The 27,271-nt window shown below is 38.4% G+C and overlaps 1 protein-coding gene across 9 annotated transcripts in view; it reads right to left on the reverse strand.

Annotated features, from left to right (window-relative positions):
• Positions 1–27,271, reverse strand: part of CCDC171 (coiled-coil domain containing 171) — a 341,501-nt gene that overhangs the window by 90,404 nt on the left and 223,826 nt on the right. For 8 of the 9 annotated variants that reach the window (XR_011568027.1, XM_070794512.1, XM_070794515.1 and 5 more), the window contains one exon: positions 3,141–3,272. The exons of the other annotated variant lie outside the window; for it this stretch is intronic. Coding sequence is in view for 7 of the 8 variants with exons in the window: in XM_070794512.1 (XP_070650613.1) it covers positions 3,141–3,272 (132 nt within the window). In the remaining variant the exon portion in view is untranslated. The remainder of the gene's footprint in view (positions 1–3,140; positions 3,273–27,271) is intronic. 9 annotated transcript variants of the gene reach the window in all.

Genomic DNA, 27,271 nt, shown 5'->3' on the forward strand with positions numbered 1-27,271 from the left:
CTAGGAAAGACTGAGGGCAGGAGGAGAAGGGGTCAACAGAGGATGAAATCGTTGGGTGGCCTCACCAACTCAATGAACATTAGTTTGAGCAAATTCCAGGAGATAGTGAAGAACAGGGAAGCCTGGCATGCTGCAGTCCATGGGGATGTAAAGAATCAGACACGATTTAGCAACTGAACAACCACCACCATTTCTTAAAAAAACAAAACACATCCCCCAAAAAAAAACACCCACACACCCCAAAAGTAATAAAATCAAGCTATACTACTATCACTGATCTCATCTTCACAAGGTGTCTCATACTGCAGTATGTGGGTGTGCACTAACAAGAGCCACCCTGCTTGTCTGCTGCCTTTGTGCTGGACACTGTGCTCCCCACTTCACATGCACTGCCTCATCCAAACTCAGTACAAGCCTGAGGAACTGTTAGCATTCCACTTGGTTGCAGATCAGGAAACTGAGGCTAAAAGCTAGCACATCACAGAGACTAGCCAAACTATCTCCTGTAGGAGTGTATCAGTCACACACTCTTCTGGGTTCAGAGAGATAAGGTAATCCGTTCATCCTCTCAGCCTTCAGTTGTGCTCACTGGTCTTCCCTCCATCCAGGATTATACCTATAAGAAAGCATGCCCCCTTGGAAACAAGAGACAGTGGCTATCTAGGAAAACGTCAGCTCCTACTGCTCTAAATGACAGTTAAATATTTTGGCCAAATAATTCAGACACTACCACATCCTGCACAGTGGGCCTCTCCTCGTCGTAATCAAAGGTGAGGCACACTTTGAACAGTCCACCTCACCAGCACAGATTACAAAGTTAAACAAATAGTGAATTCCATGTTGCATACTTAGTGTAAGTATATACATATATACATACATACACACACACACACACACACACACACACACACACATACAACATACACATACTGCAAAGGTGAAAAGTTGAATTCCATAATATTAGCCTATCAAATGGAAGCAAAACTTTCTATCTGTGAATGTGTCCACAATACACCATAAACTATGACCTACCTCATATACAGATGCATAATGTATACTTTATAAATGGAAGAAAAACTCCACCACAGATTTCAAAGGCTTTATGCTTACCATTTAACACACACGTCTTGATTTTTACTGTCAGATTTTACCAGTTCAGGCTTTTCAGTCAAATATACCTAGACTTAAACCCAGACTCTAGGCCCTGCCATTTACTTGCTGTTGATCTGAGGAGAGTTATCTGCTATATTTGTTGTTTGTCAATTGTAAAATGAAAATAATGGTGTCTGCTTCACAGGCCCATTGTTAGAAGTAATTCAGATCACTTATTTATAGAGCTAGGCATGATACTAGCTACACAGTAAGTGCTCAGTAAAATGGCAGTTATAATTATTATAATTAAGGTCTTCAACTAATACAGTGCCTTTCTCCTCAAAGTACTCCATATCACTAATTGCATGCCTGCATGCATGTGCATGCACACGTGTGCGCCTGAAAAACTATTATGGCCCAAATCATGTGCTCTTCTCTGCATACTTAACCAAAACATATATTACTAAACTATAATGCATATTAGAGCACACCAATATAAACTTAAGTGTTTAGGTATATGGCAACCCATATAACTATTTTTATTAGAACTTGGGAAAGATAGTAGTTTAAAATACAAGCTTATACATTTCCTTCTTGCTATTCACAGATGTCAGAACTCTAGAAAGTTCATGTTTTGCTTTAAAAAATGGCATTCCTAGGAATCAGTCTCTTTCCAAATCATCAAAATCTAGAGTTTGGGAGAAGTATTTATTTGTGAATTATGACAAGTACTAAGCCCTAGGAGATTCTAAATTAAGATAACCAAGTAAAGGATTATTTTACAACCACTAGAAAAATATCAAATCATATTGTACTCACATATAATAAAATTTTAAATGTACATCTTAATCTTGAACTAAATAATAGTATAGTATGTTAGTCTATAACTAAAAATAAGTGTCTTATGCTTTGCTATATAATTATATATATTTTACTATAATATGTGGACATTCTAATGAAAGAAGCAAGTATTTTTTCTTTGTTGAGTATTAATTTGAGTACTAATAACAAATTAAATTAGGGTATGGAGCATGTAGGAAAAAATTAACATAGCCCAACTTGTACTGACATTAATTTTGTGCAAAGTTAAAATTTCACAGGGTCATACACTTCAAGAATGAAAAAGTTCATCTCAAATCTCAAAATGTGAAGCAGAGACAGAGTTTTAAGAGATATTTCTCTTAAATACACTGAAAACTTTAGGGTTTTATTGAACAAGGACAACCTCTTTTGGAATTATCAGGCTCCCTATAGTTTATATAACTTTGATAGATTTTTGTAATAAAGAAATTGGACATTAAAGAGAGAATAAAATACATACTAAATTTTGTTTTGTCTGATTAAAAAATATTTTTAAGCCTAAGGAAAAAAAAAGTCACAATAACCTAACAGTAATCTAGAACAGAAGGCTAGCTGCAGCTTCTGAAAATAAATATTTTTACTAAGTTTAAAGTTATTTAAGGTTTTATGATTTAGTGCTTTGAGTTTTATAAATGAAATAACTCCTTTGGCACATATTAATTACAATGTTCATTAAAACTAATCACTAAAGTATAAAATACTCTTCATGCAAAGAAGAGCTAGGTTCTAGATTTGTTGAAATTACCACCTAAGAATATTGGATATATTTTGGAATTAACATTGAAAAATGTCAAATATCTCCCCTGATAATTTTATCTAAAGTGGTTTATTTTAAAAGAATTAGAGCTACAAATTCAGACAAGCTTGAAGAGATAACAGCCTAGTGTCTTATTGTCGTCTGCTGCCCAGAAAGAATGTTAATACTGTACTGAGCTATGAAACATATATTTTTTTCCTTGGTAAAAAATACTTTTCTGATTATTTAAGGGGCTAGTTCTAGGCTCTGAAGAAAAAAATACAATTACTTGTGAAACATAGTGTTACATGACAGAAGAAAAATGAGGAAAAATTATTTGCATCTCCTTTAAGTTAGTCGCAAGACTTTGAGGCTTCTTCCATTCTCCCCAGTATGTGCAATTTATTTTTCTACATGTGTCAGTAGCAAACAATGTTATTTAGACTCTAACCTGGCACGCTACAACCTCTGGCCCGCCCTTGAGCCCCTCCATTGCAAAGGTCTCCAGGTGCAGTCTGGGTAGCTGCAGGGTGAAGTCATTCCTACTTGCCGCAGTCCGTGACAGCGAGATCTGATCTCTGACCTAAAGGGAAAAAAATAGCATCAATGGTAATTCCCCTTCAGACACATTAACTGGGATGAACTGGGTCCCCTTGAGCCCACTGAGTGGACTTGCATTGATCGCTAGACCTGAAATCCATGAATAAATTTAGGACTAATTGATTTTTCGTTGCAAATAAATCTCTAATTCAGAGTGCTGGGGGAGAATGTTAAGAAGAAAAAGCATCCTCCTGCTTGAAATGAGCAGAGGGAAGAAGAGTCGCTGGAGCTCTTCTGATCAAGAGGTTTTGAATTATTTTTTTCACTGTTCCACCCTCAAAAGAAAAAGGAAATAAGGAAAAACAAGCCCACAAGAATCAAAAATAAACAGCAATCTCTTACTTATTCACACTCTCTTAATAACATATTTAATTTAAACAGTATTAATGGGTATATATTAAAGAAGATAGTTATTAGGCACTAGTCTTCGACAAGACAACTTCAGTACCCACTCTAGAATAAAAACAAACATGTTCAACACACAAGGAGACTTAAAAATACACTAGCAAGAGGTTTGTTTGCCCTCTTTACTCTTATTAAATGTGAATCTTAATGATTAAATCCATATAAACCAACTTGGTCACATGAATTCTAAATAAGATAATGGATAAAACCAGTACTATTTGTACTATACTTGAAGTGTTCAGAAAGGCAACAATACAAACACATCACAGATACGATACGGGAGAAATACCAATTCGCAAGCTAGTCTCTGCATCACATGCAGTTGATATTACACTGCCACCTTCTGGACAAATGAGAAATACTCACTATATAATATGAATAAAAGAAAATGCTTAGAAACAGGTATTTTCATTTTTAATTTCCAAATTTAATAAAAGCCTCAAAAATTCTACAGTTTAATTTTAAGATCAGTAGGCTCTCATCTTTAATCACATAGTTTAATGATAAGAGTTTTCATATGTAAGCATATTTCCTAACTTTTCTTATGCCTGAAGAGGTTTTAAAATTTTATCTCTTTGACACTGTGTCTTTGATAAAGAGTATACAACTAGCTTAAAGTCACAGGACGAAATGAGTTTTTACAAGGTAGCAAAGGGCAAGAATGGGGAGAACCACCATTGTTCAAATACCTGTATTTATATCTCTAGTTTTATCTTGGCAACTTCATATATAACTTGGTAATAATAAATGATAGGAACCCTCACCTTCATTTTCCTATTCCATTCGGGTAGCTTGTAAAACTTTGAATTATTTCTTACTCTATGAATGAACTATCATACAACATAAGGTTTCCTTACGTCAGCAAACACACACACACATGATGACATCTTTCATAGTTTGTGCTAATCTAGGCTATAAACATCCTTATCCTCCTAAGATGAGCTGAAGAATTTCTGCCAATAACTGCATGTCAAAGTGTATGCTGTAAAACATACACTATAATGCAATTTGTATAATAGTGTGAGTACAATAGTCATACCAGAGTCCCAATACAGAATGCATATATTTATCTGTAACAAACACTCTCTAGTCTTCAGTCAGGATGAGAACGCTTTTAACTCACTTAACAAAATAAATCACATTCTACAAATGCCTTTGCTTGAGGTTTTATATTTTATATGCATGGACACCTTCTCTTGCTCTTTTTTTTTTTTTTGTCACCAATCTGCACTCAGATAAAAGAAAACATTAATGTGGATTAAGGTCCTGAGAATTTATCAACATCAAACCACTAGTGTTGTGCCTTCTACCCTTCTGAACAACAGTCAATAGATCTAAATATTTTACTGCACCCTGGCCAATTCATTGTTTGATGTTTAAAAACTCACCCAGAATCAAAGAAAATTTATTAAATTTGAGCCCCCAAATGAGATACTATTAGCTTTGAAAGTCAAGTTTAACTGCGATATTGATGATTCTCTTTTTTCTGTGACAAAATTCACTAGGGAAATCCTGGATGTCAAAGTACAAAAGCAGATTGCTAATATGGGCAAAGGGTGGGAGGGCAGGGGGCGGGGGGCGGCTATGAGCAACGTAGGTACGATCCACAACACACTCCAGGCGCTGGCGGTCCTTTAACCCGATTAATATCAGGCATCATACTTCATCTGTGAAGCCTGACATACAGGAACACTAAGCCACATTGTATATCCTCTAAATAAACTTTCTGAACATTAAGCAGGGGCATCTGGCATTTAAAACTGTGATTTATTGTCAAATTAACATTTTCACTACAACATTATTTAATTTGCCAAACGAAGTAACTCTTCGTATTTGTATGAGATAGGGAAAAAAATAAAAATGCAGTTGTTTTGCTAAACCTAATGATGGGCATCACAATTACAACATTATTTGAACAGCATGCATGTGTTAATACTCTCATTTAATTATAAATTATCTGTTGAATGTTGGAGGTGCCACAAAGAGACAGTGCCCATGATATATAACAGAAATAACATCACAAATATTTCTACCAAAATATAAGAGTTTTCTTCCCACTTTTATGTTAAATCAAAACTTTGAAAATAGGCAAACTAAAATGTTCGCCAAATATTTCAAGAAGTTTTTTTTAAGTCTTGATAAAGGATTGACCAGAAATTCTTTTATTTTAATGGATAAAGGGAGTGAACGCATCATGTTGAAAGAATATAAAACAGTGACACTAGGGCTAGTGAAAATCTAACAGTGCAGCAAAGAGCAGGAGGGAAAGACGAGCAAAACTAAAGGAGCGGGGCGGGGGCTCGGAAAGGATGCAAAAGGCGCGTCTGAATATCAGAGTGTGAATAAGAATAAACAGGAAACAGTTCAACACAGAACAGTAAGGAAAGACTCCCGCCCTACTGCACTAAAAACAGAATATACAGGCTGAGAACAAAGTGACTACGAGCAGAAAAGGCAGAAGCAGGATTTCTTTAGGAAATACTGCCCACTGGATACTAAATGGTCCCTTTCAAAAATGAGAATTTAAAGTAAATTTCTTTACTGTCAAAAAAAATTTTGAAGTAACAATATTAAAACAATAAAACTGTTTCTCACCCTACTAGGAAAATTAGGTTCACCTTTTAAAATAAAGATTTTAGTGTGAATTAGGATTAAAACACCATCATCACCTATCCATGGATTAAATTATAATTTCAAATTTAAAATTAATTGGAAATCATAATTTCAAAAGCCAGCCTTTAATTCTGCTACAGTATATCATTATTCATCCTATAATTAGATTCTATATTCTTTTTACTCTGGTTTATTTATAGATATGAGTAACACATATATAATATTTTTCTACTTTAAAATGACTAACGCTTCATTTTAACATAAATTTTTTCAAAGAATTTCACAGTATAAATCTCAATTGCAAAATTGTATACATTTTTATAACTTCCTATAAAAACTGTATAATTTTATAATATTTTCACAAAAACTAAAGGAAAGCATACCCGTATTACTCCATTCTTAAATTTTGATTTTTAGAAAATGTAGTTTACTTTCTCCCTTTCTTATTACATACTTTCAGAAAGCAGATATTTCTCATAGATATGCCATAAGAAACAAGAGAAACAGAGGCAAATGACAAAAAATAAATAAAACTTAACAAGTTCAAAACACCGTTAAGAAATATTTAATTTATTGCAACAATTTAGTTCCAGATTTAAGTAATTCTTTAGATCTATACCGCACTGTTTCTATTCCTCTGATTAGCCTTTTATCTCAAGCCAATCTTTCGTAATTTTCTGTACTCTTGCTGCTGCTGCTAAGTTGCTTCAGTCGTGTCTGACTCTGTGCTACCCCATAGACGGCAGCCCACCAGGCTTCCCCATCCCTGGGACTCTCCAAGCAAGAACACTGGAGTGGGTTGCCATTTCCTTCTTCAATGCATGAAAGTGAAAAGTGAAAGTGAAGTTGCTCAGTCGTGTCCGACTCTAGCGACCCCATGGACTGCAGCCCACCAGGCTCCTCTGTCTATGGGATTTTCCAGGCAAAAGTACTGGAGTGGGGTGCCATTGCCTTCTTCGTTCTGTACTCTTACTAACACGCAAAAAACTATTTCTGCTAGATACATCAACTATAAAATTAAGCTAGCCATTTTTAGAAAAACATTCAATTCCCAAAATAAGAACCTGCATCTTTTATCACACACAACTATAAAGACTTTTGCACCCAATGTTCCAGCTATTTTTAAAAATCCATGAAATATGATACTAGTTGTGTTTTTACCAATAGAATACCCAGGAAAAAGCAGTAAGGGTTGTTGATGAAAAACTCAGATACATTTGAGAACACGTGTAAGAAGATGTATACAGTGTCTGAATCTTGAATGCCTGGGAAAAGTAAATGATAATCAGGCCTGCCTAAAATTTCATTTGTTCCAATCCATTAAGGCCTCCAATACTTCAAAATAAACCTTACCAGAGCGATTCCCATCATATACAGATCTCAACAATATTTCCCGCAACTTCCACTCTTATCATCCTGTGTTCACGTTTTACTATGCCTCCATTCCCCACCTTCCTTTTTCCTACTTCCTCTTCTGTACTTCCTTTCACTTCCATTGATTCCTCATCACTTTCCCGTCTCTCTTTATCCTATTTTTCATCATATACACCAGAGCAGCCTATGTATTCTTTTTCATCTTATGCCCTAGAGAGCAGAGTGCAGTTGGCATACTACAACCCAAGGACTGAATCCAGACCCCCGCCTGTTACTGTAAATAAAGTTTTATTGGAACACAGCCACACCCACTCACTTAGCTATTGTCTTTGGCTGCTTTCCAGCTAAGAGGACAGAGTTGAATAGTTGAGACAGAAACCATATGGTCCACAAAGCCTAAAATATTTACTATCTGGCCCTCTACAGAAAATGTTGGCCATCCCCCTGCCTCAGAGATATAGCAAGAAAGACTATACTTTTCACCATCTATAAAAAATTTTTTAATGATCACATCTCACCAGAGAATGTATAAACAATTTCTAGCGAGTAAACCTTATACCACTAACATATAGGATGCCATCTCATAGATACTTTCTGGCTTCTTCTTTCAAGTTTTACATAGTCTGATAGATAACTTGATTGGGTCTAACTAAACTACAGAAAATTTGGTTAAACAAGTAGCACAGGCATCAGTTCAGTTCAGTTCAGTCGCTTAGTCGTGTCCAACTCTTTGCAACCCCGTGAATCGCAGCACGCCAGGCCTCCCTGTCCATCATCAACTCCCAGAGTTCACTCAGACTCACATCCATCGAGTCAGTGATGCCATCCAGCCATCTCATCCTCTGTCGTCCCCTTCTCCTCCTGCCCCAATCCCTCCCAGCATCAGAGTCTTTCCCAATGAGTCAACTCTTCGCATTAGGTGGCCAAAGTATTGGAGTTGCAGCTTTAGCATCATTCCTTCCAAAGAAATCCCAGGGCTGATCTCCTTCAGAATGGACTGGTTGGATCTCCCTGCAGTCCAAGGGACTCTCAAGAGTCTTCTCCAACACCACAGTTCAAAAGCATCAATTCTTCGGCGCTCAGCTTTCTTCACAGTCCATCTCTCACATCCATACATGACCTCTGGAAAAACCATAGCCTTGACTAGACGGACCTTTGTTGGCAAAGTAACGTCTCTGCTTTTGAATATGCTATCTAGGTTGGTCATAACTTTCCTTCCAAGCAAAGTAATGTCTCTGCTTTTGAATATGCTATCTGGGTTGGTCATAACTTTCCTTCCAAGCGTCTTTTAATTTCATGGAGATCTTTTGTAAAAAGAGAGAGAAGGGTATTCACCAGTATGGACCATATGCTCTGTAATAACACTAGCAACAGAAAGACCCTATACATACGGAGGTTCTCAGTGAGCATGTGATCAAATATGAACGTCATTCCAAACTCACAAATTCTATGAGGTAGTAGGAAAGCGAGGATAACCAAAAAACATGGTATGTGTCCAGTGACAGAAGCAGGGATTAAAGCACATCATCACAGCAGAAATGACATTCACAAGTTAGACGGTGATGACTAAATGGATATCTCCCCCTTTTGCCTTTTCCTTAACAAGTTAGTTCATGAAATGGATAGAGTGTAGTACTGTTCTTATTAGTAACAATACCGCTAGCACTTCCAAAAGTACTTCATACTTTTCAAAGTGCTCTCCACACTATCACACTTCATTCTGCCATCCACCTTGTGAAAGAGCTACTGCCAGCCCTAATCTGGGGAAATGTGTCCAGGGCTCCTAGCAACACATAACAGTGCCTCTGAGTATCTACACTGACAGTTAACAGATGAGCAAATTGCTCAAGATCTTGTTACTCCTTCCATTTCCCTACCTAAAAGTCAACACCATTTTATTTTTCCTTCTCTTTGTCCCTTGTCTGGCAGGCTTAGCAAAAATGTGTGTCATAAAAGTAGTTTTGTGGTCAGCAGTGAAGACTGTTATCGAAACACCCTGATTTTCCTCAGTAGTTTCATTGGACCTGCACACATTTTTCATTCATTCATGTATTTTTCTCCCTGACCCTTCAACACACACAGACACAGACACACAGACACACAGACACACACACACACACACACACACACACACAATTACCATACTGAGAGACAGGTACCTGTGAGCAATCTTCCTTACACAATGGCCATAATCTCACTTGGAAGATCCCCAAACTACAAGGTCCCAAGGTATGTGCAACAGCTCCTGCTGTGCTCCGTACCTGTGGGATGGAGACCCTGGCCTGTGCAGCAGAAGCAGGCACTCCACTGGCACTGCAGCAAGCGCAGAAACCCCTCCTTTGAAAAGAAGGAAGTGAGAAACTAGCCTGCTTTTGCTGCAAGTTATTTAATTTAACCTCCAACTCTGGAGAAGAGCCAGAACTCTCTCTGCTGTCACCAGAAAAAAAAGGCAAAATCTACCACGACCACAACCACCCCACACATTATTGTTCAATCCCAATTATGGAACTACAAAACTGATCTCTTGAATCAAATTATCAAGCTGGGCTACATCCCAATTAAGGATCTGAAAAACTGAACCCTCAAATCAAATTATCAACCTGGAAAATAGGATGATATAATCACAGACACTGTATAAAGGCACTAGGCAGGATGATAAATCTGAGGCGTAGGTTATATACCATAGACTGCTCCTTGCAGATAGATTACTGTGACCTTGATCTGTTTAAACAAACAGAAAACGCATACTTGAGTACAGAAAGATGTATTTATGAATTGTTAAGAGTTCTCCACACAGAGATATTTTCTTCCCTAGGGCAAATTATTCCAAAGGGTAAAGACAGATACACACTGAAATTAGTTATTTAGATGTACTGGTAAGCACATGGACACGACATTCTGTGGTCTCTTATCTTTAGTTTGTCAAGGTTTTTAAATCCCTCTTGAGCTGAAGTACCATTTTTAGCTTGGCTAGGTCAGAATGACACTGAACAACATGAATGATGACACACAAGACAGCTATATGGACAGAGCTGCCATCAGCAAGCCAGCTGTGCTAACACCTGTATGTCTTGCACAGCTGATCTTCAGAATCAGGATCAAGAAACCAAAAATGGAAACAGGCTCAAAGACCATAAGTTTCATAAGTAACATTCAGAGAGTCATTAATAAGTCACTTAAAACTGGGCTATTAGAGGCATATGATCATGTTTCAACTTTAAAATAACTGTCAGCTTTATTAATTAAAAATTATTCTGTGGCCTTTGCATTCCACATAAATGATCTGAAAATTAAAAAGCAAAGTTAACTATGTATTACCAAATATTATCATTCACATTTTTAAGGTAAGAATCACATGTAAAGATGTGGCCACTCAAAATCTTCACCTGTTACATTCTCTTTGACTCGATTCTACTCTAAAATTTTTCCTAACAATAGAAGTTATCATCTTTCCACTTCATAGAAATCAAATTAGTTGCTACCTATAAAATTTGTTGCCAGTGTGAATCTAGGCTTTCTCCTCTAGACGTAGATTATGCAAAGTAAATACACATGCTATTTTCAGCAATCAAAAAATGAAGACACAGGACTTCCCTGGTGGTCCAGAAATTAAGATTCTATGCTCCCAATGCAGGGAACCCAGGTTCCATCCTTAGTCAGGGAACTGGATCCCTTGTGCCACAACTAAGATCCAGCCCAGACAAACTAAATAAAGTAAAATTTTAAAAATAATTAAAAATAAAAAATGAAGACAGTATCAGCAAGACTTGCACTGGAATCTGGAGGTAGTTTTAATTGTGTTTAGAGACTGGGCAATGGTAAAAAAGTTTGACTCATTCAACAAACATTCATCAAGCACCTACTGGGTATCAAGCACTATGATAGATGCTGAGCATATAAAAATTAAGGAGACAGAACTCCATTCCTCAAAGACTTCAAACTCCAGTGGCATAATTAATCTCTCAAAATGTATATCCTAGCCTTCCCACTTATCCATAATGTCTTGTTTCTCCTGTCAATTGCTATACCACCTTCTTTATTTGCCAGAAGAATTATGTTCATTAATCTCAAACCTTTATCTTTAGCTCTGACTTTTCTCCTGAGGTCTAGACTCTCATATCCTGCTGATCACTCACTCCACTTTACCTTAAACTCAGTATTTCCAAAACAAAACTCATCATTGTCTCCCTTTTCTTCGCTAACAAAAAAGGAGGGGGGGCGCAAAAAAAGCCTGTTCCTCTTTTTGTTTTCCCAATATTAGTTAATCATACTGCCCATCTTGGGAACCACCCTTCCCTGCCTTTAACGTTCCCATTTTTACTAAATCAGCTTCATATCCTTTCTTCTGACACCACTCATCATCACTATCTAGTCTCAAATCTTCACCAGTACTCATCTAGCCTACAAACTCACATTCTTCATTATTTCATTACCAACTTCATTATTCACTATTTATGGCCTGCAAATGTGCCTCCCAAAGCCCCAATTTAGTAAGGAAATCTGACCACATCATTCCTTATCTCAAACCTTAATTTAGTCTCCCTGCTCCATAGTAAAGATCCAAGTATCTCAAAAATGACAAAGAAAAAAGTTCTCCCATTACCTGGCTGCCACCTGTCTCATTCAACCTCGTCTCCTGCACTCTCCTTGCACTTACTGCTGCACTGAGGCTGTCTGGCCATTCATGCTTCCACGCATCTGCACATTCTACTCTCTGCTGAAATGCCCTTCTCATCTTTCCTCACATTTCAAAGCCCCGTTCAAGCTTTAATTTTCTTCTAAGAAATTCCCAGCCAACCCTTGGGTTTTCTAAGTATGCTTCATAGATGAATAACTATCTAAATGGATGCAGAACTGCATCTTACGGGTACATATTTACCACTGCTGCTGCTAACTCACTTCAGTCGTGTCCGACTCTGTGCGACCCCATAGACGGCAGCCCACCAGGCTCCCCCGTCCCTGGGATTCTCCAGGCAAGAACACTGGAGTGGGTTGCCATTTCCTTCTCCAATGCATGAAAGTGAAGAGTGAAAGTGAAGTCGCTCAGTCGTGTCCGACCCTCAGCGACCCCATGGACTGCAGCCTACCAGGCTCCTCCGTCCATGTGATTTTCCAGGCAAGAGTACTGGAGTGGGGTGCCACTGCCTTCTCCAACATATTTACCACAGTATACTGGAATTACACTGTCTCTATCTTGAAGAAAGAAACAATGAGATATATAGACATACATATGTTGTTGTGATTGTTATTTGTGTGTCTGTTTGTTTCCCCAAAGGCTAGTACAGTTTCTGGCCCATAATACACATTCAAAAAGCATTTGTATGGGGGAGAACAAGAGGGTGGAGGAGTAGGTGGATGTGGAGTACATCTCTCTCCACGGATACATCAGGATACACCTTCAGACATAGAAGTGCATGCGGAACACCGGCTGAGAGCAGAGAGGAGTACCTGACCAGTAAAAAAGAATATATAGACCCACGCAAAACTCGGTAGGATGAAGGAACTAGGGGGAAAAACAGGAGTGTTAGTAGGACTGGACCTGCCCTCAGTGGGTAGGGGGAACTGAAGCAGGGGTCGGATCCCCACATTGGGGCAACTGTCTGAATCACAGAAGAAACATCTAAGGCTGAGAGTGAAACAGCTGATCTGTGGCAGCCTAAATGGAATGAGAATCAGACAATCCCTGCCAGAGCCATACATACAGAGATGTAGATCCCCTGGAAGGTGTAACAGCTGTGAGCTGGAGTTTAGGGATTGTGGCTCAATCTCAGGGCGAGGGCTGCTGTTGACTACAGAAAGACAGATCGAGGAGATGTGAGGGAGGAGACTGTGGTGGGAAATGCCTGTGGAGGAAAGCTGGGCAGCCATGGAAGCAAGGTGATACTGCTGAGTCACGTGTAGAGGGTGGGGCCATCACCATAGCCTCTCTCTCCCCACATGCCCCACAGCATTGGCAGCTGAACAATAGAGAGGCTGGCCCATCAAACACCTGATGCACTGAACTACAGAGTAGGACCCCAGGCAGGGGGACCCCTCTATGTTCCTGACACACTGAACAATAGAGAAAGATCCCAGGCAAGGGAGCCCTCTAAGGGCCTGAACTGGCAGAGCTACGGAGAAAGACCGGTCAAAGTGGCCTTCTGATTGCCAGCTACAAGAGGCTAGAAAAAAAGACTCTGATAAGACCATAACTCCTGCAGCAGAGGCAGTCTGTGTCCCTGCACACTTGGTGCCGCCAGAGTCCCCGCAAGCCAAGCAGCTGCACCACCATCACACTCAACGCTCACTGGGATAGAGCTGCCACAGGCAAAACAAGTCTTGCGTCTATGCACACAGGGTCGCTTCAGTAGTGTCCAACTCTTTGCAACCCTATGGACTATCAGGCTTCTCTGTCAGGGAGGCAGGTTCTCCAGGCAAGAATACTGGAGCACATTGGCCAATAGTGGTTGCCATACCCTTCTGGAGCACTATATTTCCTGCTGCTCTAGCCGCCAACTCCCCTGAGTACGTGGTGCTGCCAGAACCCCTGGACCCAAGCAGCTGCACCACCTCCACACCTGGCCTTCACAGGGCAAACCCAAGTCCCCCAGGGCAGCCTCAGGAGCAAACCCCAGTGGACGACCCACAGACAGAGGTGGAAATAAAACCACAATTGAAACCCAGGGGCAGTGTGACTAACGGAGAAGACTCAAAACCTTTCCACCAGCTGTACAAGCTGCACATTAAATTCACATCATCAACTAGGCAGACTCTGTGTCTATGGAATATATAAAAGGTCATTGAGAGCTCCCACAAAAAAACGCACTAGTTCTGATGGCTGTAGATATTGGAGGCAAGAAAATATAGGAATAGAACCAGATTAGAATTTGAGCTGCCCCCACAACAGGTCCAGAGAACAGCAGAGTTTTGGAGGGCATCCTAGGGAGGTGAGGTGGACTGTGACTCCCAGCGAGGGAAAGGACTCTGACAGAGGTGACTCAAGAAAAACATTTATTATTCTTATGTTTTGACTTGTTCTGTAAATTCTTTTGAATTTTTTTTTCTTTTTTCTCCTTTTTATCCCCCTCTGTTATAGCTGTCGATTTTAATGGCACTATGAAATTTAATTAACTTTTCAGCTTTTTTTTTAATATCACCTGGTCATCCTCCTTTTTGGAACCTAGAATGACTCACAGTCATCTCTGAGAACCGTGTATTCATGACTTCATTATTCCTTCTGCATCACCTTCCTTTTACCTTAGTTGTCCTAAGTGCTCAGCGTACTTCAGCCTTGAGTTTCAAGCAGACAAACTCTCCACCATTTACTACAATCTATACATGATCACACCATCGTGATTATCTGGGTCGTGAAGATCTTTTTTGTACAGTTCTTCTGTGTATTCTTGCCACCTCTTCTTAATATCTTCTGCTTCTGTTAGGTCCATACCATTTCTGTCCTTTATCGAGCCCATCTTTGCATGAAATGTTCCCTTGGTATCTCTCATTTTCTTGAAGAGATCTCTAGTCTTTCCCATTCTGTTGTTTTCCTTTATTTCTTTGTATTGATTGCTGAGGAAGTCTTTCTTATCTCTCCTTGCTATTCTTTGGAACTCTGCATTCAGATGCTTATATCTTTCCTTTTCTTCTTTGCTTTTCGCTTCTGTTCTTTTCACAGCTATTTGTAAGGCCTCCCCACACAGCCATTTTGCTTTTTTGCATTTCTTTTGCATGGGGATGGTCTTGATCCCTGTCTCCTGTACAATGTCTTGAATCTCCGTTCATAGTTCATCAGGCACTCTATCTATCAGGTCTAGTCCCTTTAATCTATTTCTCATTTCCACTGTATAATCATAAGGGATTTGATTTAGGTCATACCTGAATGGTCTAGTGGTTTTCCCTACTTTCTTCAATTTAAGTCTCAATTTGGCAATAAGGAGCTCATGATCAGAGCCACAGTCAGCTCCCAGTCTTGTTTTTACTGACTGTATAGAGCTTCTCCATCTTTGGCTACCAAGAATATAATCAATCTGATTTCAGTGTTGACCATGTGGTGATGTCCATGTGTAGAGTATTCTCTTGTGTTGTTGGAAGAGGGTGTTTGCTACGACCAGTGTGTTCTCTTAGCAAAACTCTATTAGTCTTTGCCCTGCTTCATTCCGTATTCCAAGGCCAAATTTGCCTGTTACCCCAGGTGTTTCTTGACTTTCTACTTTTGCATTCCAGTCCCCTATAATGAAAAGGACATCTTTTTGGGTGTTAGTTCTAGAAGGTCTTGTAGGTCTTCATAGAACCGTTCAACTTCAGCTTCTTCAGCATTACTGGTTGGGGCACAGACTTGGATTACTGTGATATTGAATAGTTTGCCTTGGAAATGAACAGAGATCATTCTAACCCTAGGGAGTGTCAAATAGTGAGAACTCACACAAAGAAAACCGCTAGAATACAAGACCTGGCATCACCTAACCACCAGTAGCACACTGTGCTACCCATCTAAATACAAACAAACAGAAATACAAAGCCAATCATCATCAGACAGGATTATCACCTCACTCAGCCTTGCCCATCAGAGGAAAAACAAACAAACAAACAAAAAACTCAGCCCAAATCTCACCCTATATGAAGCTTACACAAACCACTGGACCAATCTTGAAGTGAAGTCACACAGTTGTGTCCGACTCTTTGTGACCCCATGGACTGTAGCCTACTACGCTCCTCCATCCATGGGATTTTCCAGGCAAGAGTACTGGAGTGGGTTGCCATTTCCTTCTCCAGAGGATCTTCCCGACCCAGGGATCAAACCCAGGTCTCCGGCATTGTAGGCAGGTGCTTTACCGTCTGAGCCACCAGGTAAGTCCCTGGACCAACTTTAGGATGGCAGAAATCAAAAGGAAGAAAGAATTCAACCTTGAAGCCTGGGAAAAGGAGCCTCAAACACAATAACTTAAAAAAAAAATAATGAAAAGGCAGATAAATAGAACACAAATGAAAGAACAAACTAGAAATACAGAATTCCAAATAAATGAAGAGGAAATAGGCAAACCACCTGAAAAAGAATTCAGAATAATGATAGTAAAGATGATCAAAAACCTTGAAAACAAAATGGAGAAAATGCAAGAATTAACAAAGACCTAGACAAAATAAAGAATAAACATACAAAGAAAAACAACACAATTACTGAAATTAAAAATACTCTAGAAGAAATCAATAGCACAATATCTGAAGCAGAAGAACTAATCAGTGAGCTGGAAGATAAAATGGTGGAAAGAAAGTGAAAGTGAAGTCGCTCAGTCGTGTCCAACTCTTTGAACCCCATGGACTGTAGCCTACCATGCTCCTCCCTCCATGGGATTTTCCAGGCATGAATACTGGAGTGGGGTGCCATTGCCTTCTCCAGAGGATCTTCCCAACCCAGGGATTGAACCTGGGTCTCCCACATTATAGGCAGACGTTTTACCATCTGAGCCAGCAGGGAAGTCTAAAATGGTGGAAATAACTTCTGAAGAGCAGAATAAAGTAAAAAGAATGAAAAGTACTAAGGACAGTCTCAGAGACCTCTGGGACAATATCAAATGCACCAACATTCAAATTAGAGGGCTCCCAGGAGAAAAAGAAAGGGTATGAGAAAATTTTTGAAGAGATTATAGTTGAAAATTTCCCCAACATGGAAAAGGAAATAGTCAATTAAGTCCAAGAGGCACAAAGAGTCCAATACAGGATAAACCCAAGGAAAAACATGCCACTGCTACTGCTAAGTCGCGTCAGTCGTGTCCAGCTCTGTGCAACCCCATAGACGGCAGCCCACCAGGCTCCCCCGTCCCTGGGATTCTCCAGGCAAGAACACTGGAGTGGGTTGCCATTTCCTTCTCCAATGCATGAAAGTGAAAAGTGAAAGGGAAGTCGCTCAGTCGTGTCTGACTCTTAGCGACCCCATGGACTGCAGCCTTCCAGGCTCCTCCATCCATGGGATTTTCCAGGCAAGAGTACTGGAGTGGGGTGCCATTGCCTTCTCTGAAAACATGCCAAGACACATACTAATCAAGCTAACAAAGACTAAACACAAATGAAGAATATTAAAAGTAGCAAGGTAAAAGCAACAAGTAACATACAAAGGAAACGCCATATGCCTAACAGCTGATCTTTCAGCAGAAACTCTGCAGAAACTCCCTGCCAGAAGGGAATGGCAGGATATATTTAAAGTACTGAAACGGAAAAATCTACAACCAAGATTACTATACCCAGCAAGGATCTCATTCAAAACTGATGCAGAAATAAAAAGCTTTTCAGACTAGCAAAAGTTAAGAGAATTCAGTACCACCAAACCAGCTTTACAACAAATGTTAAACAGACTTATATAGTCAAGAAACACAGGAGAAGAAAAAAGATCTACAAAATCAAACCCAAACAATTAAGAAAATGGCAATAGGAACATTTGTATCAATAATTATTTTACGTAAATGGATTAAATGCTCCAACCAAAAGACACTGACTGGCCGAATGGATACAAAAACAGACCCATATATATGCTGTCTACAAGAAACCCAATTCAGACATAAGGACACATATAGACTGAAAGTGAGAGAAGAGAAAAATATATTCCATGCAAATGGGAAGTAAAAGAAAACTGGAGTATCAATCTTCATATCAGACAAAATAGACCTTAAAATAAAGATTACAAGAGACAAGGAAGGACACTACATAATGATCAAGGGATCAATCCAAGAGGAAGACATAACAATTGTAAATATCTATGCACCCAACATAGGAGTACCTCAATACATAAGACAAATACTAACAGACATAAAAGCAGAAATTGACAGTAACACAATAATAGCACGAGACTTTAACACCCCACTCATACCAATGGACAGATCATCAAAACAGAAGATTAATAAGGAAACACAAGTCTTAAATGATACATTAGATGAGATGGATCTCAGTGATATCTTCAGGACATTCCATCCAAATGCAGAAGAATATACCTTCTTCTCAAGTGCATATGGAACATTCTCCAGGATAGACCACATCTTGGGTCACAAATCAAACCTCAGTAAATTTAAGACAATTTAAATCATATCAAGCATCTTCTCTGACTACAATGCTATGAGATATCAATTGCAAGAAAAAACACTGTAAGAAACACAAATACATGGAGATTAAACAAAACAATTCTAAATAACCAGCAGGTTACTGAGAAAATTAAAAGGGAAATAAAAAAATTTCTAGACGCAAACGACAATGAAAACACAACAACTCAAAACCTTTAGGATGCAGCAAAAGCAGTTCTAAGAGGGAAGTTTATAGCAATACAATCCTACCTTAAGAAACAAGAAAAACATCGAATAGACAACCTAACTTTACACCTAAAACAACTGGTAAAAGAAGAACAACAACAACAAAAAAAAACCCCTCAAAATTAGTAGAAGGAAAGAAATCATAAAGATCCGAGCAGAAATAAATGAAAAAGAAATGAAAAGAAACAATAGTAAAGATTAATAAACTAAAAGCTGGTTCTTTGAGAAGATAAACAAAATTGACAAACCTTTAGCCAGACTCATCAAGAATAAAAGAGAAAAGAATCAAATCAACAAAATTAGAAATAAAAAAGGAGAGGTTACAATAGATAATGCAGAAATACAAAGGATTATAAGAGACTATTATAAACAACTATTTGGCAATAAAATGGATAACCTGGAAGAAATGGACAGATTCTTAGATAAGTTCAATATTCCAAGACTGAGCCAGGAAGAAATAGGAATTATGAGCAACCCAATTACAAGTACTGAGATTGAAGCTGTGATCAAAAAAGTCTCCCAAAAAACAAAAGCCCAGAACCAGATGGCTTCACAGGAGAATTCTACCAAACATTTAGAGAAGAGCTAAAGCCTATCCTTCTAAAACTCTTTCAAAACACTGCAGGGGAAGGAACACTTCCAAACTCATTCTACGAGGCCATCATCACCCTGTTACCAAAACCAGACAAAGACAACACAAAAAAATAAAACTACAGGCCAATATCACTGATGAACATAGATGCAAAAATCCTCAACAAAATTTTAGCAAACAGGATTCAGCAACATATCAAAAAGCTCATACACTATGATCAAGTTGGCTTTACTGCAGAAATGCAAGGATTCTTCAATATATGGAAATCTATCAATGTGATACACCATAATAACAAACTGAAAGATAAAAACCATATGATAATCTCAATAGATGCAGAAAAAGCCTTTGACAAAATTCAGCACCCATTTATGATTAAAACTCTTCAAAAACTGGGCATAGAAGGAACCTACCTCAAGATATTTAAGGCCATAAATGATAAGCCTACAGCAAACATTATTCTCAATGGTGAAAAACTGCAAGCATTCCCCCTAAGATCAGCAACAAGACAAGGGTGTCCACTTTCACCACGACTATTCAGCATAGTTCGAGAAGTCCTAGCTACAGCAAGCAGGGAAGAAAAGAAAATAAAGGAATCTAGATTGGAACAGATGAAGTAAAGCTCTCATTGTCTGCAGATAACATGATACTGTACATAGAAAACCCTAAAGATAGTATCAGAAAATTACTAGAGCTAATCAGTGAACTTAGCGAAGTAGCAGGATACAAAATCAATATACAGAAATCACTTGCATTTCTATATACTAACAATGAAAAATCAGAGAAATTAAAGAATCAATCCCATTCACGATTGCAACAAAAAGAATTAAATATCTAGGAATAAACTTACCTAAGGAGACAAAAGAACTATACACAGGAAATTATAAGACACTAATGAAAGAAATAAAAGATGACATAAACAGATGGAGAGATATTCCATTATCCTGGGTAGGAAGAATCAATACTGTGAAAATGACTATACTACCTAATTTAATCTACAGATTCAATGAGATCCCTATCAAATTACCAATGGCTATTTTCACAGAACTAGAACAAAAAATTTGACAATTCATATGGAAACACAAAAGACCCCTGAATAGCCAAAGCAGTATTGAGAAAGAGGAATGGAGCTGGAGGAATCAAGCTTCCTGACTTCAGATTATACTACAAAGCTACAGTCATCAAGACAGTATGATACTGGCACAAAAACAGAAATACAGACCCATGGAACAAGATAGAAAGCCCAGAAATAAACTCATGCACCTACTGGTACCTTATTTTTGACAAAGGAGGCAAGAATATACAATGGGGCAAAGACAGCCTCTTCAATAAATGATGCTGGGAAAACTGGACAGCTACACGTAAAAGAATGGAATTAGAACACTTCCTAACACCATACACAAAGATAAACTCAAAATGGATGAAAGACCTAAATGGAAGACCAGAAACTGTAAAACCCTTAGAGGAAAACATAGGCAGAACACTTGATGACATAAATCAAAGCAAGATCCTCTATGACCCACCTCCTAGAGTAGTGGAAATAAAAACAAAAGTAAACAAGTGGGACCTGATTAAACTTTAAAAGCTTTCACACAGCAAAGGAAACCATAAGCAAGGTGAAAAGACAACCCTCAGAATGGGAGAAAATAATAGCAAATGAAAAACTGACAAAGGATTAATTTCCAAAATATTCAAGCAGCTCATATAACTCAATGCCAGAAAAACAAACAACCCAATCAAAAAGTGGGAAAAAGACCTAAACTGCCATTTCTCCAAAGAAGACATACAGATGGCTAACACATGAAAAGATGCTCAACATCGCTCATTAACAGAGAAATGCAAATCAAAATCACAAGGAGATATCACTCACACTGGTCAGAATGGCCATCATCAAAAAGTCTACAAACAATAAATGCTGGAGAGGGTGTGGAGAAAAGGAAATGCTCTTGAATTCTTGGTGGGAATGTAAATTGATACAGCCACTATGGAAGATGGTATGGAGATTCCTTAAAAAACTAGGAATAAAACCACCATATGACTCAACAATCCCACTCCTAGGCACATAACCTGAGGAAACCAGGGTTGAAAAAGACTCATGTATCCCACTGTTCATTGCAGCACTATTTACAATAGCTAGAACATGGAAGCAACCTAGATGTCCATCAATAGATGAATGGATAAAGAAGTTGTGGTACATATACACAATGGAATATTACTCAGCCATAAAAAGGAATGCATTTGAGTCAGTTCTGATGAGGTGGGTGAACCTAGAACCTATTATACAGAGTGAAGTGAGTCAGAAGAGAAAGATAAATATCATATTCTAACGCATATATATGGAATCTATAAAAATGGTACTGAAGAATTCATTTGCAGGGCAGCAATGGAGAAACAGACATAGAGAATAGACTTATGGACATGGGGAGAGGGGAGGAAAGGGTAGGATGTATGGAAAGAGTAACATGGAAACTTACATTACCATATGTAAAACAGATACCAACAGGAATTTGCTGTATGGCTCAGGAAACTCAAACAGGGGATCTGTATCAACCTAGAGGGGTGGGATGGGGAGGGAGATGGGAGAAAGGTTCAAACGGGAGGGGATATATGTATAACTATGGCTGATTCATGGTGAGTTTTGACAGAAAACAATAAAATTCTGTATAGCAATTATCCTTCAATAAAAAAATTAATTAAAAAGAAAAAAAATAAGGCATTTGTAGGACTCAGATATTACAAGGAGACAATCATTAGGACTCAACTATTATTTATAGTAAATATTGTGTTTTAGGGCTTCTTTGATATCTCAGTTGGTAAAGGATCCATGTGCAATGCAAGAGATCAGGTTCGATTCTTGGGTTCGGAAGATTCTCTGAAGAAGGGATATGCTACCCACTCTAGTATTCTTGGGCTTCCCTTGTGACTCAGTTGGTAAAGAATCTGCCCACAATTCAGGAGAACTGGGTTCAATCCCTGGGTTAGGAAGATCCCCTGGAGAAGGTAGAAGCTACATACTCCAGTATTCTGGTCTAAAGAATTTGATGGATAAGATTTTATTATACAAGCAGATCCAAGAGTGTCATCATCAAAAAAAAAAAAAAAAAATTCTTGTGACTCCCAAGTCACTGGTCTAGTGTCATTTAAGCCTTATAACTTTACAGGATTTATAGATTCAAGGTATTGTAAAGTCTTTTGAGGTTTCTGAATTGTGACTTCCTCTTTTATCTTTTAGCCATTTTATTCAAAAGGCATCTGACACTGCTCATAAAAGTTCAAAGGTAATTTTACAGTTCACAGTACACTGTGATCATATATAGGAAACACTTTAGTTAATCCTTCCAAACTTGAAGGACTCAAGCAATCTCTAAAAGTTTCAAGAATTCAGCCATTCTGCTAATTCAATAACAATTTTAAAAAGACTACAAAAAATGTTCAGTTCTTGCCCACATTCCAAAAGTACTGTAAACTTACTTTCACCCCCACCTATAGTAAACCAAGATATCTTTCTGTTAGTATCCAATAAATACTAACAGAACTAAATTTTCTCATACCTAACCCTAAATAATCCAGACACTATCCTATCCATGGGCTTCCCTGGTGGCTCAGATGGTAAAGATCTGCTTATAGTGCTATTCTATCCATCTAGTCTTCACTCTATCCTGAAACTTAATTTAATACAATTGTTGTACTCTCCTTCTTTTCCTCACAAGAGAAATATTTAACCGTGGTTGGAGAGCTCTTAATTTTTTTAAATTTTCAATTCATGAGAGGATATATTATCCATAATATTAAAAGCCTACTGGTAAAATTATTAGGAAAATAAAAGTACAGCATATCAGCAAGAAATTCTAGCAAAAATGTCAGAGTCAGATCAGATCAGTTGCTCAGTCGTGTCCGACTCTTTGCGACCCACGAATCGCAGCATGCCAAGCCTCCCTGTCCATCACCAACTCCCGGAGTTCACTCAGACTCACGTCCATAGAGTCAGTGATGCCATCCAGCCATCTCATCCTCTGTCGTCCCCTTCTCCTCTTGCCCCCAATCCCTCCCAGCATCAGAGTCTTTTCCAATGAGTCAACTCTTCGCATGAGGTGGCCAAAGTACTGGAGTTTCAGCTTCAGCATCATTCCCGCCAAAGAAATCCCAGGGCTGATCTCCTTCAGAATGGACTGGTTGGATCTCCTTGCAGTCTAAGGGACTCTCAAGAGTCTTCTCCAATACCACAGTTCAAAAGCATCAATTCTTCGGCGCTCAGCTTTCTTCACAGTCCAACTCTCACATCCATACATGACCACAGGAAAAACCATAGCCTTGACTAGACGGACTTTTGTTGGCAAAGTAATGTCTCTGCTTTTGAATATGCTATCTAGGTTGGTCATACTAGTTCCAAGGAGTAAGCGTCTTTTAATTTCATGGCTGCAGTCACCACCTGCAGTGATTTTGGAGCCCAGAAAAATAAAGTCTGACACTGCTTCCCCACCTATTTCCCATGAAGTGATGGGACTGGATGCCATGATCTTCGTTTTCTGAATGTTGAGCTGTAAGCCAACTTTTTCACTCTTCTCTTTCACTTTCATCAAGAGGCTTTTGAGTTCCTCTTCACTTTCTGCCATAAGGGTGGTGTCATCTGCATATCTGAGGTGACTGATATTTCTCCTGGCAATCTTGATTCCAGCTTGTGTTTCTTCCAGTCCAGCGTTTCTCATGATGTACTCTGCATATAAGTTAAATAAACAGGGTGACAATACACAGCCTTGACGAACTCCTTTTCCTATTTGGAACCAGTCTGTTGTTCCATGTCAGAGTGGAGAACCCCAAAAGCCAGAGCCTCCACAAGGCAGTGAATAAACTGGGGAAATGTGTCAGAATCAACTTTTTCAGACCTCTGAAAACTAACTGAAAGTTTACTGTAGCCAGGAAAAATCTTAATCAAGAAAAAGCACCTGAATCTTGATATTTAAGGAAGTCACTAAGCAAACAAAAGCTAAGCAGCACAAACAAACATGAGGGCCACAGTGGGAGGGGGATTTGAGTTCCAGAGTTGTCATCTGTAATATTCCCCGATGACTCAGCAGTAAAGAATCAACCTGCAATGCAGGAGATGAGAGTTTGGTTCCTCAGTGCGAAGAACTCCTGGAGGAGGAAATGGCAACCCACTTCAGTATTCTTGTCTGAAAAATCCCATGGACAGAAGAGCCTGATGGGCTGAAATCCAAAGGGCTGCAAACAGTCAGACAAGACTGAGCAAATAAGCATCATTACACAAATATTCAAAATACCCACTTTTCAACAAAAAACTATAAAGTATGCAAGAAAGTAAAGTATGGCCCATACATAATAAAAACAGAAATTAATAGGAACTGTTCCTGGGGGAGTCTAGATATTGGATTTATCATACAAGACTTTAAGTCAATTATTTCAAATGTGCTTTAAAACGTTAAAGGAAACCATGTACAAAGAACCAAAGGAAAACCATGAGAGTAACTTCTTCAAAACTGAGAAATATAAATAGATATGAAGTATAAAAAGGAATAGAAATTTTGGAGTTGACATATTCAAAATGCTGGAAAAAAATGAACTGTCAATCAAAAATTCTATATCCAACAAAAATATTCTCCCAAAATTTAAGGAGAAAGTAGCCATTCCAAGACAAACAAAAAGCTGAGAGTGTTCTTTACCACCAGCACTCCCCAGAAGAAAGGTTAAAGGGAGTCCCTCAGCCTGAAATGAAAGGACATTAGACTGTAATTCAAATCGACAGGTAGAAATTAAGAATATCAGTAAAGGAAACTGCATATGTAAATATAAAAGTCTGTATTCATCTATTTTTGACTTATAACTACTTTTTCCTATATGATTTAAAAGATAACAACATAAAACAATAATTATAAACCACTGCAAACCATACAGAATTAACTTAAAACAGCAAAAAGGTATTTGGAAAATGTCTAAATGTTTTGGAAATTAAATAACTCACTCTTATAATGCAGGGATCTCAAATCTGGTGCTCTGTGACAAGCTTAAGGGCTAGAATGGAGTGGGAAGTGGAAGGGAGGTTCAAAGGGAGGGGACATATGTATACCTATGGCCGATTCACGCTTAAGCAGAAACCAACACAATATTGTAAAGCAAGTATCCTCCAAATAAAAATAAATAAATTTTTTTAAATAACATAAAGGATGAAGGAAGGTGAAGAAAAAAACACTTTTAAACAATGAGTAAGTCAAGGAAGAAATCACAGGAAAATTATAAAATATTAATACTTTAATATAAACAAAAACACAACATAACCAAACTTACGGGAAGCAGTGACAGTAGTGCTCACATAGAAATTTATAGCTTAAATGCCTACATTAAAAAAAGAAGAACGATCTCAAATCAATAATCCAAGCTTCTATCTAAGGAAAGTGGAAAAAGAAGAACAAACTAAACCCAAAGCAAACAAAAGGGAGGAAATAATAAAGATTTGAGCAGAGATAAATACAGTAGAGAACAGAAAAATAATAGAGCAAATCAAGAAAATCAAATCAGTTCCTTGAAGAGATCAACAAAATTGACAAACCTTAATTAGACTCACCAAGAAAAGAAAGATTAATAAATTACTAAAATTAGGAATAAAAATAGAACATTACAACTGACTTGGAGAAATAAACAATTCTAAGAAAACGAACAACTTTGTGTCAATAAATTAGATAACCTAGATGAAAAAGACAAATTCCTAGAAACACATGAACTATCCAAACTGACTCAAAAAGAAAACTTGTAGAGATCTATCACAAGGGAAATGCAAGAGAATTCCAGAAAAACATCTACTTCTGCTTTATTGATTATGCAGGTCAAGAAGCAATAGTTAGAATCGGACATGGAACAACAGACTGGTTCAAAATTGGGAAAGGAGTATGTCAAGGCTGTATATTGTCACCCCGCTTATTTAACTTTTATCAATAACCTCAGACATGCAGATGACACCACCCTTATGGCAGAAAGTGAAGAAGAACTAAAGAGCATCTTAAAAGTGAAAGAGGAGAGTGAAAACGCTGGCTTAAAACTCAACATTCAAAAAATAAAGATCATGGCACCCGGTCCCATCACTTCATGGCAAATAGATGGGGAAACAGTGGAAACAGTGGCTGACTTTATTTTTCTGGGCTCCAAAATCACCGGAGATGGTGACTGCAGCCATGAAATTAAAAGATGCTTGCTCCTTGGAAGAAAAGTTATGACCAACCTAGACAGCATATTAAAAAGAAGAGATATTACCTTGCCAACAAAGGTCCATCTAGTCAAAACTATGGTTTTTCCAGTAGTCATGTATGCATGTGAGAGTTGGACTATAAAGAAAGCTGAGCGCCAAAGAATTGATGCTTTTGAACTGTGGTGTCGGAGAAGGTTCTTGAGAGTCCCTTGGACAGCAAGGAGATCCAACCAGTCAATCCTAAAGGAAATCAGTCCTGAATATTCATTGTAAGGACTAATGCTGAAGCTGAAACTCCAATATTTTGGCCACCTGATGGGAAGAACTGACTCAATGGAAAAGACCCTGATGCTGGGAAAGACTGAAGGCAGCAGGAGAAGGGGACGAGAGAGGATGAGATAGTTGGATGGCATCACGGACTCGATGGACATGAGTTTGAGCAAGCTCCGGGAGTTGGTGATGGACAGGGAAGCCTGGCGTGCTGCAGTCCTTGGATCACAGAGTCACACACGACTGAGCAACTAAACTGAACTGAT

The sequence above is a fragment of the Bos indicus genome, chromosome 8 (assembly GCF_029378745.1).
Source record: "Bos indicus isolate NIAB-ARS_2022 breed Sahiwal x Tharparkar chromosome 8, NIAB-ARS_B.indTharparkar_mat_pri_1.0, whole genome shotgun sequence".
In the NCBI taxonomy this organism is placed as follows: domain Eukaryota; kingdom Metazoa; phylum Chordata; class Mammalia; order Artiodactyla; family Bovidae; genus Bos; species Bos indicus.